General features: G+C 42.1%; 1 protein-coding gene across 7 annotated transcripts in view; it reads right to left on the bottom strand.

Annotated features, from left to right (window-relative positions):
- Positions 1-13,669, bottom strand: part of LOC112565030 (multidrug resistance protein 1-like) — a 31,341-nt gene extending 17,672 nt beyond the window's left edge. For 2 of the 7 annotated variants that reach the window (XM_025240260.1, XM_025240300.1), the window contains exons 1-6: positions 8,877-9,023; positions 4,434-4,611; positions 2,541-2,659; positions 1,480-1,703; positions 1,018-1,130; positions 267-438 (exon numbers count right to left, since the gene is read on the bottom strand). In XM_025240260.1, the coding sequence (XP_025096045.1) occupies positions 267-438; positions 1,018-1,130; positions 1,480-1,703; positions 2,541-2,659; positions 4,434-4,548 (743 nt within the window). In that variant the 5' untranslated portion in view covers positions 4,549-4,611; positions 8,877-9,023. Of the gene's footprint in view, positions 1-266; positions 439-1,017; positions 1,131-1,479; positions 1,704-2,540; positions 2,660-3,482; positions 4,246-4,433; positions 4,612-7,793; positions 7,955-7,985; positions 8,239-8,274; positions 8,297-8,876; positions 9,024-13,298 lie in introns of those variants that run through there. The other 5 variants (XM_025240276.1, XM_025240291.1, XM_025240268.1 and 2 more) reach the window with 5 other exon arrangements.
- Between the last annotated feature and the right edge of the window lie 5,847 nt (positions 13,670-19,516).

The following is a 19,516-nucleotide window of genomic DNA, read 5'->3' as shown; positions in this document are numbered from 1 at the left end:
CAGTGTCCTGCACAGAACAGTTGTGGATCAACCCTCTCAAGTCAACACAGTTATAAAATCTTATGGATCAATTACTATGGGACGAAGTCTTGTCCAACAAAATCAACTACATGTATTAGTGTCCTGTATTATATATATATTATTTACTGTTATTGTAATTTGTACCTTGAATGTGTGGGTCCACAGTTAAAAAAAAAAATCATTTTACTTTTTCTTTTCTACTTACTAAGCAAGCAGAGTAGTGTAGAAACTATTCTCCAACTTACTCTGCTAGGCGAGTATTGAGTTCTCCTGTCTCATGTGTGTCGAACCAACCAATGTCTTGGCTCAAGACACTGTAAAAAAATTTATTCCTAATGCGATGGGACTGCCGCTCTGATGCCGTCATCCAGAAAGACACCTGAGCATAGCCGCAGACTAGCACAATCACACCAATGACTACAACAGCCAACACACACACACACACAATGCCATTGTGAGTAATCTATAAAATGTTTTCCTTAATATATTACGACACATAAAGTGAGATTTTCCAGAATTTGAAAGTTCTGATAGAGGGCAATGCTTTTTTTTAGTGACTGGGTTCAATACAAGAGTTACTTCCCAAATTCCAAGGGAGTTAACTTTTTCTATTTTTGAGACACAAGCCACCATGAACAGAAAGAAGAAGTCAAAAGCCCTTAAAATAAATGTAGGTGAATACAGTCATAATGTTAGAGTTTTAACTTATTTTATGGAAGATGATACTTGAAAGCTACTATCTCCAGTTTGGAAGGGTTAATCACTCTATTTTGTAAGACAGTATCATGTGCTGAGTTCAATCATCTAACAAGAATTATGCTCTGGTTGACCATAAACAGTTTGTTTATCCACAGAGTTTTATGTATAACTCCGTGGTTTATCAGCTGGTGTACATTGTGGTGGAATTATTTTGACCCTAGCAAATCTTGCTAGCTAAAAATCTGTTTTGTGAAAAGAAAAATTCTAAGCAGCCACTGGGCTCCAAAAATTACGTACTGCAATAGTATATTGCAAACTCAGTCATTTTGTCGAGTAGCTTTTCCGTCATATCCAGACGCTTACAGGTGATGTTTCCACCGTAGAAATCAGTTATGTTGGGACAGAGAGATCTGTAAAAATCAACTGCATCATGAATACTACAGAAAATTACTAAATGAACTGACCTGTAATTTTAAACAGCATATCAAGTGCTTGTGTTACTGTGCAAATGTGAATGCCAGTAATTCTTTACGCGTAGGCCAGATGAATGAATATATGTACATATATGCAGACATCTCAACATGTTTATTAGTGCAAGTAAACATGATGCAGGTTCTTGGGGAGAGTGCACTGCATTAGTATTTGTGTTGTGTGTGCATGTGCATGTATGTGGGTGCATATATGTGTGTGTGTGTGAATGCAGAATGCACATGTGGAATGTTTAAGGTTAGGAGCAAGTAGAGAACAAAGAGAACTCACAAAAGTAGTTTTGGATTTTCAGACAACATCTCTGAAGTGATATTCTGAGCAAACAGAAAGCCACTTATGTCCTTAATAAAAGCGTCAGCAATCCCAGAGTTGACAAACAGATCAATCATGTCACCGAAAACAATAATCATGGCTGGGAGAGCAGCTCCATTAGCTGCTGCACAAAATAAGCCCACAATCATCAACAGCCGGTCCCATTTATCTGAAAAACGAAACTGAAAAACACAAAGTCACAAAAATGCATTCATGCACACGCACACACGCACACACACACAAAATTTGGTTAACAAATGGTCAGAACCCCAATATAAAGATACAGATACACGAAGAGAAAGAAACGGATCCTAGCATGAAATAGATTATGCATTAGCAATGCTATCTTCCAGTTCATTAGTTTAATTCTCACAAGACATTAAAATGGCAATTTAGAAGGTCGCACTGTACGCTGCTGCTTAATGGCATGGTTTAACACTCATTTCAATTTTGTTTTCCAAGTTCAAGTACTATGGTTGCTCAAAGGAAGGGCCACTGGAAAAAATTCTCTACATTGTTACTTAAAAAGAAGATCAGTTCTGCATGAATTCATAATTGATATAGTTTTGCAATATTGGGAGTTCCTGTTCTAACATGCAAATGATCCTTTGCTAATAAAAAGTGCAGTTGTCCAGATGTTCTGATTTACAAACAATATAACATACCAGTGTATCTAAACACAATTCTACGATACCAGAAAATACTTTTTCAGTCATTTACTTCCTTCTATTTGTTGTACTGTAGACATGCACACACCCAAATGTACAATCACAGCAAACTTCTTAGGTTTTTTCCCCTTCCTGTTGTAAAGCAGTTTTTTGTGACAATTATTTTAACTATGAACTACAAGAGGTTCAGCAGAATTTCACCCGAATTATACTTCAGTTATATTTCACAAAGGCTGATAATTGGGTTTGTGTAATGTATAGCGGTTACAGCAAAGAGTACATCCTCTTAGGTTACAATAATGCAATAATGGGCAGACTATGAAAATAAACAAAATAACGAATGAAACATACGACTTCCAATGGTCCAACCATTTTGGGCTTTTCCTCCTTTTTGTTTTTATCATTTTGTTTGTCATCAAGCAGTTCCAAGGCCACCTGTGCATCAGAGGGACTTGTTCGGCCATGACCATCTGAAATCAATAATGGAAACAATTTTTAATGCTGAATAAGCAAATTTATTAGCATACCACACTCTGTGCTTTACCTGTCACAGAATCGTGTAAAACATGTATTTTTTCTTCTTAAGCCTGGTAACATGAACAGCCATCAGAGTGATTTTGATTTACTTTGTGAGCTTTTAATTCGTTAGCAGTCTTCCAAGTTTCAATTTCCAGTTACTATCAAAAGACTGAGAAGATATTCTTGCTTAAGATACATGGCTGAAATATTTGTCCAGAATAATACTTGCCTTTTCTTAATTTTGACCGTTTCCTCATGGTCAAGAACTGAAGAAAGTGTTATCAATATTTCTATAAGCTACACAAAGCAGTGGCACAGCAGTTCTATCATGAGGTCTTGTTTTCTTATATGCAAGTGGCCTACACACCGTCAGATTTCACTGTTTGAACTGAAGGCTAAACACTGCTTCACCAATAAATTCGAGGAATTAGACCGTGAGAGAAAAGTTTCAGGTTGTTCTATTACATGTTGACAAACACCTTTTCCCAGCTACTGTGAATGCCAATTAACATTTGTAAACGAGATTTATGCTTTCAGTTTTTCTGCTGCACGGCACACAACACGGCGGTGAGCTGGCAGCTCGATGTCGCTATCACACACGACTTACACTCAAAAATACCATCGATAGCAAAGAATCATCGAAACATCATCTCATCGATGAATCGGACATCTTCTACATCACGCGCATTGCAAACATCAGAGAAAACAAATCAGAGAAAAGTCAGGGAACTTGACATAGTCATGCCACACAGGGACACACCAGGACCCACGAACCTGTGTGGAAGGGCGCGCCTGGCGCTGCGTGCACTCTGGTCTTTGAGCGCATCCTGGCAGCCGTGCGATGACGTCATGGACGACTGTGCTTCCCTCGTCGTGAGATTCGCCCTCGCCCCTTGTTCTCGTCTGCTTCCAGCACATTGATTTTCATGGCATCGCCTTTATACTTTCCCTGATATTCTTCTCCTCCGTCGGTCCTGCTCGGTTAAATCGTTAGCACTGAGAGTGAGCGCGCTAATCGCACGTGCATATAATTATATCATTCACTCTTAGACGGATTGTTTGGAAAAAAAAAAAACAGCCTTCAGTCAACGTTCGCCGTGGACGACTTTTAAAACCGCGCACAACGGGCTGGGCCAACCCTACATTCTTGAGTAGCAGGCTATTTGCAGAAGCTGCTGCCGGCCTTGTCGGTAAACATCAAAGGCAGATGCAGATGGGGCGCTATGAGTACATTGAGTACATGCTTCCCCCATAATAAGGTCAGTTGCCATGGTTGCATGACGCCGTTAGCCGGATGCGGCTCTTCGATCGCAGAACATGCATGGCTGTGGTACTCCGCAGGCTGAGCGGGGAGAGGGATGGGGAATGTTATGGGGAGTTTTACGCCGAGCCAGCAACTACGACTACATCACGGCAAGGCAGTCAACACTGTAAACAGATGCCACTTGCACGGAAAGAACTGCATGCCCCCGACGGGAGCTGAACCCAGGACAACCAACTTTCACAGCACTGGTGACAGGTGTCAACCGCTGTGCCACCAGGCCGCCCCCGCATCGAATATTTTTGCGACCATTTCCTTGCTAAGTTTTTAAACCGTGAGAGAATATCCAAAAAATACAACATTCATGACCGAACAGGTGATTGATGGGCATCCTTGTTTGCACAGAACAGAGAAGAACCGGTGCACCTACCTGTACAAAAGCCTAAAATAGAAAGTTGACCTACCTTGTTTGCTGACGTCACTCTTGTGGCCGTTGGCATGAACTGTTCCTACTGAATTCCGATTTAGGGACTGGTTTGATGCTCTCGAGTTTCCTTCTCCGTTATTTAACTGCGTCATGTTTCTTCAGACTAGATTTTCTTCCTCTCGTGTTTTATTGCTGTCAGTTCTGCTTCTTGTTATCTGCAACCGACAAGAAATAAAGTTCAAAGACGGCAGGTAGCTGACATCGTGAAGGGGGGACTGACTGGTGGGACTACAGAGCTCTCCAAAATGTTGGCTGTGCTCAATACCCATAAAAATTGTCTTATTTAATTTATATTACACCAGTTTTATTTTCGTTGGCAATTCTAGAAAAAGGTTTGTTCCTCTTCACCTTGGAAAGGTGCACAGACACACCACGAGACGGTTGCTTCAGATGATGGGGACACTATCAGCTTCAAGTGATTTCCATCATAAGAACGGCTATCAACACTGACTGTAAACAATCCGACAATGTGACCGATGCTGTTAGCCTCGAACTCGCACTGGACTCGGAATAAGCATCTTATTCACTCGAACGCCATCTTGACACCAAAACGAGACTCAATGTGCCGGTGTCTTGGCTATGGAAACTAATATGTATTAAACGGTCCGTGATACTGATTTTGGAATCCACTCCATTATGACTGGGAATGAAAGCCCCACAAAGCTGATGCTGCAATCTGTGTTTCACTTGCAAGATAATAAAAGTATGTTTGTGTGTCTGCTTTGTAACTAGCAGCTTGATGTCAAACTTTTCTTTGGTAATGTGCTCATACTTTTCTTAAGAGTTTGAAAAGTGAAACAAAAGATTAGTACGTATGTTGGTACTAGTTTTCATTTTTGCCAAGTCCGTTTAACACATATGCTACTTAGCTTCTGTCACTTTTACATGCGTCTCTAACATGTACAATTTTCTTTGTCTAATGTGTACATATTACACACTGTACATAAACTTATGTCCCCATTATTTTGCTGTTCCTCATGCGAATATATTGCATGGTGTGTATATTCATAAATCTTATGTTCATGGTTTTCAATTCACTAAAATATAATTCTTCTGCAAACCATCAACTGAGAAATTGTGATTATGCTTAATTTAATAGTTGTGATTATGTTGCCTCCAGACATTTTAATAGAACATACTAGTATAAAAACATTGCTGGCTTACACGTGGCATACCATAAATTCCAGACATTGTAAGAAATTTGGAAAACCAACCACAGAAGCAAAAACAAATAGTTCTACAGTTAAAATATTACATTTTATGACAAAATTTACCATATACAAATATTAGGTACTTTTATATTTATACCTAGCACTTGTGTATTCCTACTGAAGCTTCGAAGAAAGACAAAATGTTAAAATTATTTAACCACCATTTAACCGCGGTAATCATACTTAGCTGATAAAATGTTATACTACGTGCCACCATATTATTGTTGTAAGAGATATTTTTAAACTTTGAGCCTGTAAATAAATGTAAGCCTCGTTTAAGACAGGATCTCCGCGTGAATAAGGTCTCTCTTGTTCACAACTCCTCCTTACCATCAGGGAGGGACAAAATGCGATGGGCGAGGTGGCAGCGGTAATGTTCACGACCGCCTCTCGAACAAACCGGACCAGACACCAAGTACAATTTACAACCACATCGCCAAGACAAACACCAAAGCCAATAAAAGTGTGTGCTACACTCCCTGGGCCAACCCCAAGTGGCGGCTGTAAAAGCCAGTCCACCCAAGATTGACGAGTTCTGACACTGTGCAAGTACCCTGCTCTTACTCCAAATAAGAGGAAATTCTTGACTTGCTGTTGTTTCATACGAGATAAGCTATAGTACAACCGATGATGTTTCGCCAGTAACAAGCACGTGATGTTCAGACGGTTGTAACTGGTCACGTGTTGTGACGTCCATAAACATCTTCAAGGGAGTCACGATGTGACGTGCAAAAGCGAACAAAATGTTTTCAAAGTCTGTGTTGGTGTCCTGCTGTTGATGTTTTGTTATGTCCATAAACACAGCACTTTTCTGGATCTTACAAAAGTGCATGATATTAGTGGAGTTTTTCTCCCGTACACGATCAGAAGAAACTGTCACTGCTGTCACGGGGTTGTGAGAACTGCAAAGAAAGGCTGAACTATTTAATGTTTTGTGACTTTCGGACCTCTCGTCTTTATGTTTCTCTACAGGTGTCCACACAAGTCTGTCACTGAGTCCTGATGGGTTGGCGTTTGGGGACTACTTCACAATATGTTGAACAAAGCTGTTCTGAAGAAGCGAATTTGGAACCGCCTTTCAAAAATATTTAAGGTCTAAAAGTTTATAAAAATTGTGTTTGCAACTGCAATTCCGTCCTGTTGCTATCCTCTGAATCCCTCTTCGCTGCATGCGTCTTCTGCTCCCACTAATAATTCCCGTCTCCCCCATAACAAAGAGATTGTGAGGTCGAGATGAGCCACAAAAGTCAAATATTTTTCTCAATACCTCGTTCAAACTGTAAGCCTATAACAAAGCAATATTTTTAGGACTATTGTAATTTTTTTCTCTCGATGTTCTACTGACCCAAGCTGACCTCTGCGTCACGTGGTTTGGTGGCCTTGCCTTATTGGCTGACACTTGCTTGGCGATCACCCAGTACATCGTGCTTCACCTATGCTTTTTCGGGTCCTGATCCTAAGACCAAAGAGCCCTTTGTCGAGAAATGGGCGGGGATGCATGTGAGATATTAAATCGGACTTTACATTAAGCCCAAGCTTTTTGGCTTAACTTCCCAAAGATGGCGTTAGCTGGTGAGCATGGAAAGTCTTGAAAATGAGTCTCAAGTGGAAGTCGACTTTGGTCAGTTTGGTTTCAATATTTCAGACATTTTTAAGACCTCCCGTGCTACTCTCCTCCCGATCTTGTGATGTAACTAGAGTATCTTGCCTCACTGCTGATTATAGGTCAGAGTGTGAGGTGAGAAGAGAGAAGTACCACAACTTTGATCCATTTCAACGCGTGTTTCAGAGAAGAAAAACAACAGCAGATGTTCACATGGCTTGTGACTATACCGTCAGGATACATCCACATTCAAACGGCACTACATTGCAGTTGTCATAACCAACACCACACAAGATTATGTCAAGGTAGTTCATTCACAGAGCGCCACATTGTAACACCAAAGGTGATCCATATTTACACGGACGGGGCAAATTTTGTTAACTGGGTTTTTTCCCCCAAGGCCAAAAGCGTGTCCTGGTTAGGACAAACTAATATTGGTTCTACTCAAGCTGCTCAGTTTAGCACAGTGGCTACAATCCCGACTGCCAAGCGCTAAGCAAAGTCGTAGTAAAAATTTACTCACCTCAAGCAAGAGCCTCAAAATATTTTAAGAATCATGAACCTCGACAACAACTCCATTTTTGGTCAACCGCCATGATAGTTACACTAACACAGTTTCATCTGATCGATAATCATTCGACTGGAACTGACCTAGTCTTTACTGAAGTAAGAGACGGCGGACAAGAAGTTGGCAACAGAGCAGACATGCACCTACCGTGTCGACCTTCACAGTCTGTTTACTGACCCGCAGGCTTGTCCTTCCGATGTCGAGACTGAACCCTGTCTGTCGTCTCACCGTTGAATGTTTATCTGATAAACTATCTGGATGTGTGAATGCGCATACGCATGCTGCCTCCCGACTCCTGCATCTCCGCGCAACACACGGGGTTAGTGCTTGGGTCGATGGTTGGTACAGGCGCACTCGGTGTGACTATCCGCCACCCAACTCCTCTACAGCCACTACTCCCTCAGGCGAGTAAAAACTACACTACAACGGGTGTTACCTTTCCTCACGGGGACAGGATCCCATGTCAAGACTGTAACTTTACTCAAGCTAAAAGTCAGTCGCTTAGTCGCCCTGCACACAAACACGAGGGGAAAAAAAATCTGTCTTTAACAGTTTGCCTGTTCTCAAGCCTGGCCTGTCCATACTCAGAAAAAAAGTCAAATTAAAATCCTTCCCGAGTTCTCTTCATCCTACAATATTACACGACAATACAACATTAATGAATCGTGTCCCCCATCCTTCTCTACCGTCTGTCAGCATCATACCAAGGCCTTGCAGGAAGCTGACTCTTACAATTCATATTGGCTTCCGCTCAGAGAATGTTGACAAACCAGGACTTGGCCTGCATAGCTGACTACATCAGCGGATGGCGATACGTTATAAACACAATTTCTGTTTCCGTATTAATTAGTTTCCCGATTATCATAATCCTGACACTGACACACAAAACAACGCACACACACACACAAAAACACACACACAAACACACACATAAACACACACACACACACACAAACACACACACACAAACACACACACAAACACACACACATACACACACACAAACACACACACACACCCAAAGCCAGCGTCGCTCACCTTAGGAAGACGTCTTCACTTCGAGCCAGACAATCGGTGAATGGAAGTTGAAGCGGGGCTATCAGATACCCCACAAAGCCTGCAGGAAACCCCCCAGCCTCAGTCTGACCGGGTGGTAAAAAGGTCATGTGACTGGAGCCAGGTGAAAGAACGCAGCCGCGTCTTGCGCGTGACCCACTGACGAAAGTTCGCGCACACTTGCACGAGACGTGACGTCACAAGCCCGCCCCAATATCGCCAGAGCTCGGCACTCCCATTCCCAGGTAAGCACGAACGGTCATGTTACAGAAGATTTTATCGTTAGTTTAACTAATAGCTTGTCAGTGGATCCCGGTTACAGAGACAAAGGCTGCCCAATAAAATGCAGAAGAAATGAAGAAAAAAATAGTCCTCAACACAACGGAGAGTGAAAAAAAGAGGGTTGTTGTTGTTGTTGCTACCCTTAGAGGTCAATGGCAGATACAGAAGGATGAAGTTTCTAAAATTGACTCGCATTACACATTTTCTGATCTTCATCACAATAGCTTACCAGGGCTTCTGCTAAGGCTAAATTCTTTGGGGTCCCTTCTTCAGATTTTTAAGGGGTCCCTGTTCTTCGCCCAACTTTGGAGGGGACCTCATTGACGAAAATTGAAGGGGTCCTCCGAACTTTTAATGCGTACTGTACGCAATTTTTTTCGTAAACAGAAGCCCTGGCTTACACTTAACAGTATAAACAGCTGTTCCTGCTGTTGTTTTAATAGGTTTTTTTCCTTTATTTTTGTGGTGGGGTTGGGGGTGGGAGAGGCAGCAAAATCCGAAAGAAAACATTCAAATTAATAACAAGTTTAATATTTTCAGAGAAATATTAATTTATTCTTTGGGGGAATTACCAAGGACTCTTTGAAAGAGTACATTTTATTTCGACAATTTTTTAAAAATATTTATATTGTATGTATATGTATGTGTATATATAGTTAAAGATCTGTATTTTGATAACTTAGATGCATACAGTGCACATAAACAAGAAGTATCCGGCGCACACTGTTCAACACACGTGCAAATACATGCACTCGCCGCTTTTTAACTACTTACACTGTACACTACCCACACATGTCAGATCCAACACTGTGTTCACAGACATACCCATGCAGAGAACACATGCCAGCATGCACATCTGGGGACATGCACGCTCATCCACACACTTGCACTCGCCCCTTGCACACAGACTTCAAGGAGACACAGTTTAGGGAGGCTACTGCTTTGGCAAAGAAACTGTTTCTCAAGTATAATGTTCTGACCAGGACATGACCCCACAGGCATGCACCTAAAAAGGCCATTGGCCGGGTGGGATGCGTCGTGTGCCACAGCCTCACGCGCCCTGCACAGATTGCGTCACAGGGTGAGGCAAAGGCCAAAAGTTCGGCTACCACCCGGTCAGGTTGGACTGTCATCTGCTTCTGGGTGGTGCTGCCGTACCAGAAAGTGATTGAGTGTTAATTAATACCCTCTCGATGACCGCCCAGTGAAGCGACCACAATGCCTCGACTCAAGCCGTAAATATTCTCCTCGCGCACAAAGTCGTTAGGTCTTGATAATCGCCACCATACTGTTTTCTCACCTGATGACTCGTTTATATCATACTTATTGTGTACATGTGATATATGTTTAGATTAGAAATATCTCGATCTATGTTCACTCATGCTGGCGACGACGAAAGAATACTTTTTCACGCGTGTACACGCACACACGCACACGTGCTCCCGCAGCCGTTAAACTGATGACCGTTGCTAACGGCTTGACACTATCTATCTACATCTATATCTATATGATCGTTCAGCTCACAGTTGGTCCATCGGTTCTACAGGTGTTAACCTAGTTTCAAAGCACAGCAAGAGACTATTTCTACTTTAGCTATGTACGGATAGCAGTTTCACTGGATGGCGCAATAGGATGAAGGAGGTTGAGACTCCTACTTGCTGTCTAGCATGTCGGGGTTGAAGTGGAGATAAATTCCCCCTGTGTCCTTTACATTTTACACAATAAGCACGATGGTCTCTCCAAATCGCCTCCTTTCCCCTAATTTTCTGTATTTTCTGGCAGACTGACAAAGTCCTTGCCGACACAATGACGGATTCTTTCACGGACCTAATGACTCAGCAAAGCTAGAGACCAGAAGCACATTACTAGTACAAATAATAATGCCACTCAAAACCCTACACACTGCACGGACAACCAAACAATGTCACTAATTTCAACTTTTGAAAACACAGTTGAATTCTCTACAAAACAACTACTCTTCAATTCATCAACTAGTTTTTTCCCCTGTGCTTAAACTAAATAAATTGCCCTTTGCTGACAGTATTCTGAGATAAAAGAACAACTGTGTTTGAACCAAAGTTTCCTAGTCTTGCTTCCTTGCAGCAGAAACTTCTGAAAACTACATACGGCTTCTCTTGAACTTGAAGGAACCCCAGTTATTTGAAGCAAAGTGTTTTTAAGTTTAGGACAAATCTTAAAATAGTTTGAATAGTTAAAATAAACAGAGTTTGCCTTGCTTGTTTGGAGAACACCATGCTTCACAATGAGAAAGCCTTCTCTGGTTTCCTCCTCCCTTCCCCACTCTCTCCCTCACAATGCGAAATCACTTCTAGGTGTAAGCACTTTCCCGCTAAAACAACCAACCAAGCCAGTCTAGACCCCGAGACGAACTTTCTCAGTGACAAACAGATGAACTAGGTTCGATGGAAAGAATGTTGGGTTGACCCAAGTTGACCGATAAGAGGTGAGACGTCAGCTGATAACGATAACCTTGCAACCAGTTGCCTCACTTTCCGCAAAGTCGTGGAGTGGGGTAGCCTGTGCCGGGTGGCCTGTACTCTATGACCCACCAGGACAGTTGAACTTGGCCAAATTAAAAAAAATAAAAAATAAAGGTGAGCATTTGTTTTAGCTTGCATGTGAGTGAGTGAATCTCACAAGAGGTCTATTGACGTAGATGGGTTGGTATGTCTCCCTGTCGGGTTCACGGCGAGGGCGAAAAACAAACAAAAAACAAAAACCAAAGAAACCAAGATCCTGGCAGAGGGACATCTGATCCAAGAAACGGACCTGTGGGTGGAAATCTGACCAGTAGAAGCGTTAGTGCGACACATCATTAGGTGTTGATGGAATGGCAAGTGCCAGGCAGCCTGAGCAACTTGCTAATTTATTGCCATCTGCCAGAGGCACCGGGCGTTGTCTGGGGAGTTCACGGCACAAACCGTTTGTCCCAGGATTTATTTCTCTCGCAAACTTTTCCCCTGTAATTTTCTTGACAGCCTTCGATCTGTCAATTCATTTGTGCCAAGCTTGGTGCAATCGTGATGTCACTTGAAATAATGAAACACTTGTTCCAAGAAGCTGACTGGTCATCAAGTGCTCGCTATAACTCATCGTCTCACTCACTCACATGGAAGGACGGGCTGCAATTTACAGGTTAATTTTATATCACCTGTATCTATCGGTATCTGAACAAAACGCAAACCATTCAGGTTGATCTTTAAAGAGGACCTATTGATAGCGAGTTTCATCAACGATATAAATACAGTAGGCTCTAGGTATTCGCAGGTGTTCAGGATGTATAAAATCTGCCTTCACCTCTAACCTTAGCGTTTAACACCGTCGACCATACTTAAAACACAGAATATAAAACAATATATTATTAAGGTGTATACTATACTGCAACAGTACAGTTTATGGTTTTAAAATTATTATATCAAGAGTGCAGGCTACCCATGTACACTCTTTCACTTGCACAAAAAAAAAAAAAAAACCACACATATCCTTCCCAGTGGTCCAGTTGTTTGGCGCACTGAAACTTTTCGCAAAATTTAACTTTTTATAACAATTAAAATGTATTGATAATGAGAGATATGATGTCGGTAGGATTTGTAAACTTTTTTCGTTTTTTTTATTTTTTTTTTTTGTTGTTTTTTTTTTTGTTTTTTTGTTTACTCCTTCGTCGTCTGCGATTTTCCGCAGTAGGCCTAAAAAAATTATAATAATGGCAAACTAATAATCAAAATCGTGAAAGTGAAACCCCTAAATGCTGAAAGCTGAGTGATGTTCGCCTCTAACGACTTCACGCGCCAGTGAGCTTCAGACACAACGTTTAGACTCGCTACTCTCGGCTGGACCTGTACACAAACAACTGTGGGGGAAACACGACCCCCACTGCATGCAGACAGTTACATGACTATGAGGCGCAAAGAGGGCAATTTTTGTAATTTTCTCTCTATGTATACAATTCATTTGTTAATTACAAACAGCATTTAATTATAGAATAAATTTTGTAGCTGCCTAATGCATTATATACTTAAACAATAAATTGTATCGCTAGAGAGAGAGAGGTCAAAGTATAAAAATGCCCTTTGTAGCGCCCCACACACAAGCCACACTCACCTGTGACAGACACGTGCTTCACAAGTCACCGACTATTCAGAGTAATTCACGCGTGACCACCAGGGGAGTGTCTCTTCGCGCAGACGACTGATCCGTTTCCAATTGAAACGGCGACTGAAGTGCTTTGCTCAAGGGTCGAGAGCAAGGGTTTCTGGGTGGGAAAGACACACCGCTCTTCAAAAGTTTTTTTTTTTTAACGCCCGTTTGAATGCAGTCGGGGTGTTGTAAATGGTCAAGTAAACGAAGGCAAGATCCGAACTGGCTAAACCACAGTGAATGAGGCTTTAAAAGGCTGGCCGTCAGCTACGTCACATCACGTGACCGTGCAGATCACCTTGACTCACTCAGGTAATTCATATTTTCCCCCGGGACCTACACAGTCCACTGGTTCTTGAACTGAACTATCAGCACTCACAGTGGAGGGTACATGTGCGAGGGGTGGGAAAGAAAGGTTGACAGTGAAGAAGCGGAATACGATACTTTTTTTGTAATGATCCAGACTCAATTCTATAGAGTGAGAGAAAGAGAAAAAAAGAGAAGAAGGAGAAGCGGATTAAAAGAATAACAGCAAACAAAAGTAAATCTTCTACGATCTCACTCACACACAGAGAAATTTAATTAAGTGCACATGTACCAAAGAAACAGTCGCCCAGAAGATGTGTCAGCGACAATCAACTTAATTCCTTTCCATCACTCTGACTTGTGATATCACGGAAAATCGTGACTTATCACTTCTCATGGTCTTATTTTTAATTGGTGGCCAAGGTGAGAGCAAGATGGTCTTATATCCGCCACAGACATACATGGATGCCTCGATTAATTGTCTCTGACATCCTTCAGCTTACAGTTTGTGATCGCCACATAATGATAATGATAATAATCTGTGTGTTGAAATGAGCAGTCATCTAGCTTCGCGAGATAAAAGTGGATAACAATTATGTGTATATACCAGATATACTGACTGATAGAGTGGAATCATACAAACACAAACACACGTGTTCACGCCCACAGCCTCATTGACAACCTCTGTGAACAGTCCACGTCGTTTTCCGCAAGTTTGCGTCAAAGTTATTTTCGGATGTTCGCTCAGTCCGCACCCGACACAGTGTATGAAAAGTCACGTGACAGCACGCGAGTTGCTTGACGAAGGTACCCATGTACCACTGAAACAGCGGGGTACACCGTACACGTCCTCTGTATCCGCTTACAGATTGTCTAATCAGATTTTAACAACACACACACGCAGGCCCGGTTCTACCTATTAGGCGAACTAGGCAATCGCCTAGGGCGCAGCGACCGAGGGGGGCGGAAAAAATGGCCTGTTTTTTTTTTTTTTTTAATGAATAATTTTAGGGGAAAATGTCATTTTCACAAAATTATATTAGCAGGACACTTTTCCTCTGCTTGTAGACTGACCACCACGCTAGTTTCTCAGTACATGTATGACAGGAAAACCCCACTGTCGCATTATCCCAGGGCGCACCTGCATTGACCACAGCTAACCGGCAGGCAGAGGGGCGGGAGAGGGGCGGGGAAGGGTGCTGAGAGGGGCGGCGTTGGTGGAAGGCACCTTTTCCTCTGCTTGTAGGTTGACTTCACCACCGAGTTTGCCAGTTCATGTAGTGATGTAGTACAGGAAAACCCATTATTACTGGCCGCACTTGAAGTGACCAGCTAACCAGCGGGGAAGAAGAGGGCGGAGAATAGACAGCAGAGGGGCGGGTTGATGGATGGGCCTGGTCAGTGCGGACCCCTACGATGGAGTGGACCACATTCCACTAATACCAAGCTCACCTTTCTTTCCTCTATCTTACTATTGAAGAGGTTCCACACTTATGCATTGAAAATACTGCAGCTGATATCAGGGACAACAACACTGACTTGAGTTTGCTACGCGAGTTTCTCTGTGGTTCTGACAACAGTTTTATGCTCAATATTGTTTACACTTACGAACTTTCAACCCGAAGGAACTTAGCTAATGTCACCAACGCGTTCTTAGTTAATAAGAGTACAGTCAAATCTCCCTACTATGCCACCCCACTACTATGCCACTCGGTATTATGCCACTTTTGCTCGGTCCCGACTATAAATTCAATGTAAAAAAAAATTTACTATGCCACCCCTACTCTCGCTACTATGCCACTTTTTTGTGATTGTTAAAAGACACAAGTTGTAAAATTCCGCGCAGTACTCGATTACTATACTGTATGGTAGTGTGGGACATCGCTGTTAGTGGGGATGGAACATAGCACGCACACAGGGAGGGTGGAGGCTGGCAATGTGGGGGGGGGGTGGTCGCTGGCCGGGTGACAGCCAGGTGACAGAGGGAAGGTGTGATGGAGTCGACTAGCGACAGGATGCAGGTGCGCGGATGTGGTTGGGAGGGGTGGAGGATGAAGAGGTGAGGGGGAGAATGAGAGGAGACAGCTAGCGAAGCCGACGATTCTTGAGAGCTTTGGACCAGACCTGGGCAAAGGCCTCCTGTCTCTGACCAGCCCGCCCGCCAGTATATATATATACTATACATACAGTATTGGGTAAAACTGAGTTAACTATATTAGTCCGGCCCTCTAAAACCATCCCAATTTATCATGCGGCCCCTTGGGAAAATTAATTGCCCACCCCTGCTTTGGACTGACGGGTAACTTGAACAAATAAAGCCGTTTTTACGAACCCTCTCTACTATGCCACTCCCGCTACTATGCCACTTTTGCTCGGTCCCGGTAGGTGGCATAGTAGGGAGATTTGACTGTATTAAAGTCTTTAGCAGACAAACATCAAGGTAGAGCCATTTGAAGTCTATAGCATATCTATTTACTGACACTGATGTCCTATAGTCTTGTACTTACTGTTGTGACTCATGGTCGTGAATATTTAACTTTCTTATTAATTATTAAATTTCTGTTCGATTGGTGTATTACGCTTAATTTAGTTGTCAACTTGTAATGTTTATTTTTATTATCTAAGAGTGCATCTGTTTGTCTACAGTTTGAACGGATAGCTTGTTGTTATGCTCCATTGACAGAATATTTGAAATTGGTTATTAAGAGATAATGCGTACTAAGACCTACAGTCTATATACTTCTCTTGTTTTCAACAAACCCTATGCTGGACAATACGCAGTGTTGATCATTGGCTTGTGTTTGGGGAGCTGCCCTGACACCTGATTTACAACTTTGTATTGTTAGTGTCCAGAAGACTCTCTCTTGACAGACTCTTTCATTGCCCGCCCACCTGTGAGGTGTGACTTTGGATGGGAACAAAGTAGCTGCTATCAGGGTGGTCTAGAGGCTGGAAGCTGTGATAGCTTGAGTTTTAGACCACACAGCAAAATAAGACCAGAGCAAGGTGCTACACTTTCTTGTCTCCATCAGTGTGCACTCCATAAAACCTTTTACACGAGTGTTTGAAATCCCCTACTCATAAGTGTAGGTCTGATTTGGGAGGCATGCAATATCCATGTGTGTATGATGCACGCCTGCAATTGAAAAACAGACGTGCTTTTTCTTGACAAAAAGTAGTTCTTACTTATAAGTTATTAATCAAATCTGACAGCAAATTCTCGAAAAAGATTTAATTTTAATAAGCCATTCTTTGACACTTCTGGGTTCTAACGCCTCTGGTCGTAATGAGTTCTTGTAGAAAACCACTTTTCTACTATTTTTAAGCAGCAAACATGTAGACAGTTCGGTTTTACTTGTTAGTTCGTCTATAAGATGAGAAAGAAGAGAACGATTGAAAGCACTTGCCGATGGAGGTGCTATAGGTGGACAGGCCCACAGGTAGCGATAAATCTGTCACAGGTAATGACCAGTCGGATCAGACTAGAAGACTGGACAAAGAAGGTGGTGCGATGTTACTTGATAGTTGTCCGTGAGATGAGAAAGAGAGAAGAGAGAAAGATTGAAAGGACCTCAGTGGGGTGGCTTAGTGGAGAAGGGTAGAGATAAATCTCTACCACTTTAAAGAAAGTCAGATCACATTACCAGGGCTGGACAGCCAGAGTGGGGAAGAGGTAGTTGTAACTTTGAACTTAAAACCCACAGGACGATGTGAAAACCTCACTTTTCTGAGCGGCTGCTGACATCTCGTGCTGCTGTTTGAATTGACTTTGTAATCGTCTGTTCGGGTGCTTGGAGCGATCATCCTTCCACAGTTGAATCAGTAAAGGTTGTGAACTGCATTTAGCCATGCCAGACTGAACAGTGCTACTGTCCTACAGCCACTTCATGAGAGTTTGTAAAGATAAGTTCGCATGAATTTTATACACTGTGACATAGCTGTATATAGTTTATTAACACGATTTATGTCTTTCTTTACATTAATTTCATTTCCTTATTTCTTATAGTGCTTATTTTGATTGTGTGGATGCAACGGGTTGCGATAGTGGTGGTGTCACTTTTTGCAAAACTGTTCATTGCACAAACGGGTCAGTGACAGTCTTGTGGTCTTTATCACATCACAAGCGAGTTGAGTTCTGAGACAGACCGCCGCAATCATTACTGGTGATATTTAAGCCTAGCTTTCTTGTTTGAACTGCGTCCATTGAAGACAGATTTAAAGAGATTCAGGAGCACAGTGCATTATTTGGATTTCTTTATGATATCCAAAGCATTTCTGAAAAACCAAGGAAGGACATTCTACTATCTTGCGAGGTCTTGGCAAAGGCACTAATGCACACAGAGACAGCAAAGACATTGAAGTGGAGGAACTCTGTTCTGAATTACAGGTTGTGGCTAGAAGACTTCCCAAGCCTAAAATGAACCCCAAAGAAGTCTTAACATTCATAATCCAACATAAGCTATTTGATATTGTGCCGAATGTTGTAGTGTCTCTCAGAATTTTACTGATCCTTCCAATTTCTGTTGCCAGTGCAGAAGGGAGTTTCTCAAAATTAAAATTAATTAAAAACCATATGAGATCAACAATGTTGCAAGAGAGACTGACTGGGCTGGCCACCATATCTATTGAGCATGACTTGGCAAATGCACTCAATCTGAAGGAACTGATAACTCGTTTTGCACAGCAAAAACCAAGAAAAGTGAGGTTTTAAACATCAATTTCATGACCAGGACTAAATAAATTGCAAAATAAATGATATAACATGGTTCACTTTTTGTGAGGTGGGGGGCGCAGAATTTTTCTTTCGCCTAGGGCGCAACACAGCCTAGCGCCGGCCCTGCACACACGCGAACACACACACACTTGATAAAGTTGTCCCTCGTTTCCCCGTGACATCACGTGACAGCAAAGCTGTTTCGATCAGATGCTATATATGGCATTGCTCAAATCCACATTTGTTTGTGGGATGGAGATAAGGAAATTTATTTTATCTTACAATTAAAACCGAGAAAGAGTAAGAACATGAAGTTACAACAAACAAGATAAAGAAATTAGGGCCATTAGAAACCGACTTGTTCAGATCCAAATTAAACTAATAGACACTCAAGCCTGACGAGAGGGGGTGGGAACAGTCTGGTGTACCCGGTATACCCGTGGCTGTGAAGTGGTGCAAGCCTTGGTCAGTTTTATTTTTCCTTCTTCTTTTCTCTTACCTTTTCTGTTACAGAAAGGCTGACGCAACATTCCTCACTCTGGGATTTTTGTTATGGAGCTGGTACTATAAGTTTTATCCTTTGACAATGTCATGTTTCCTCATTTACTAACCACTCACATATAAACAACTCTATGTTCAAGTAGTAATATTGACCCTATTGTGTACTTGTCCTAATGTTTGCAGTCTATGTTACTTTATTGAATGAAATGCAGATATTGACAATGGAATTGTAAGCATATTATAATTATGGGAAAATAAGTTACAAATACAATTAAGGGGTCCTGTATACACTGTGACATTCACACCCAAATAAGGCGGCTGTCCCTAGTGTGCCGTATATTGCCTGACATATTCTGTCATATATTCTCATCTACACAGCCAAATCTGTGTGTGTGTGTGTGTGTGTGTGTGTGTGTGTGTGTGTGTGTGTGTGTGTGTGTGTGTGTGTGTGTGTGTTGTTTGGACTAGTATACAGAGTTGTCACGGTGTAGCCAGGTGAGTAAGTTATCCATTAATGGGCATGTAGGCGACCGCTGTTATCTTTTCCCTCGAAATCTCGGACTGAAGTTGAGCGGTGAGTAATGACTGTGCTGTGGGGCGACAGGACGATATGTTCGATGCAAAGATCAGCAACACTCTTGTGAACTTACAGAAGATCAAC

Source organism: Pomacea canaliculata, linkage group LG1 (assembly GCF_003073045.1).
Source record: "Pomacea canaliculata isolate SZHN2017 linkage group LG1, ASM307304v1, whole genome shotgun sequence".
Taxonomy (NCBI): domain Eukaryota; kingdom Metazoa; phylum Mollusca; class Gastropoda; order Architaenioglossa; family Ampullariidae; genus Pomacea; species Pomacea canaliculata.
The sequence above is the reverse complement of the archived record's forward strand: the minus strand, read 5'-3'. Positions and strand labels throughout refer to the sequence as shown.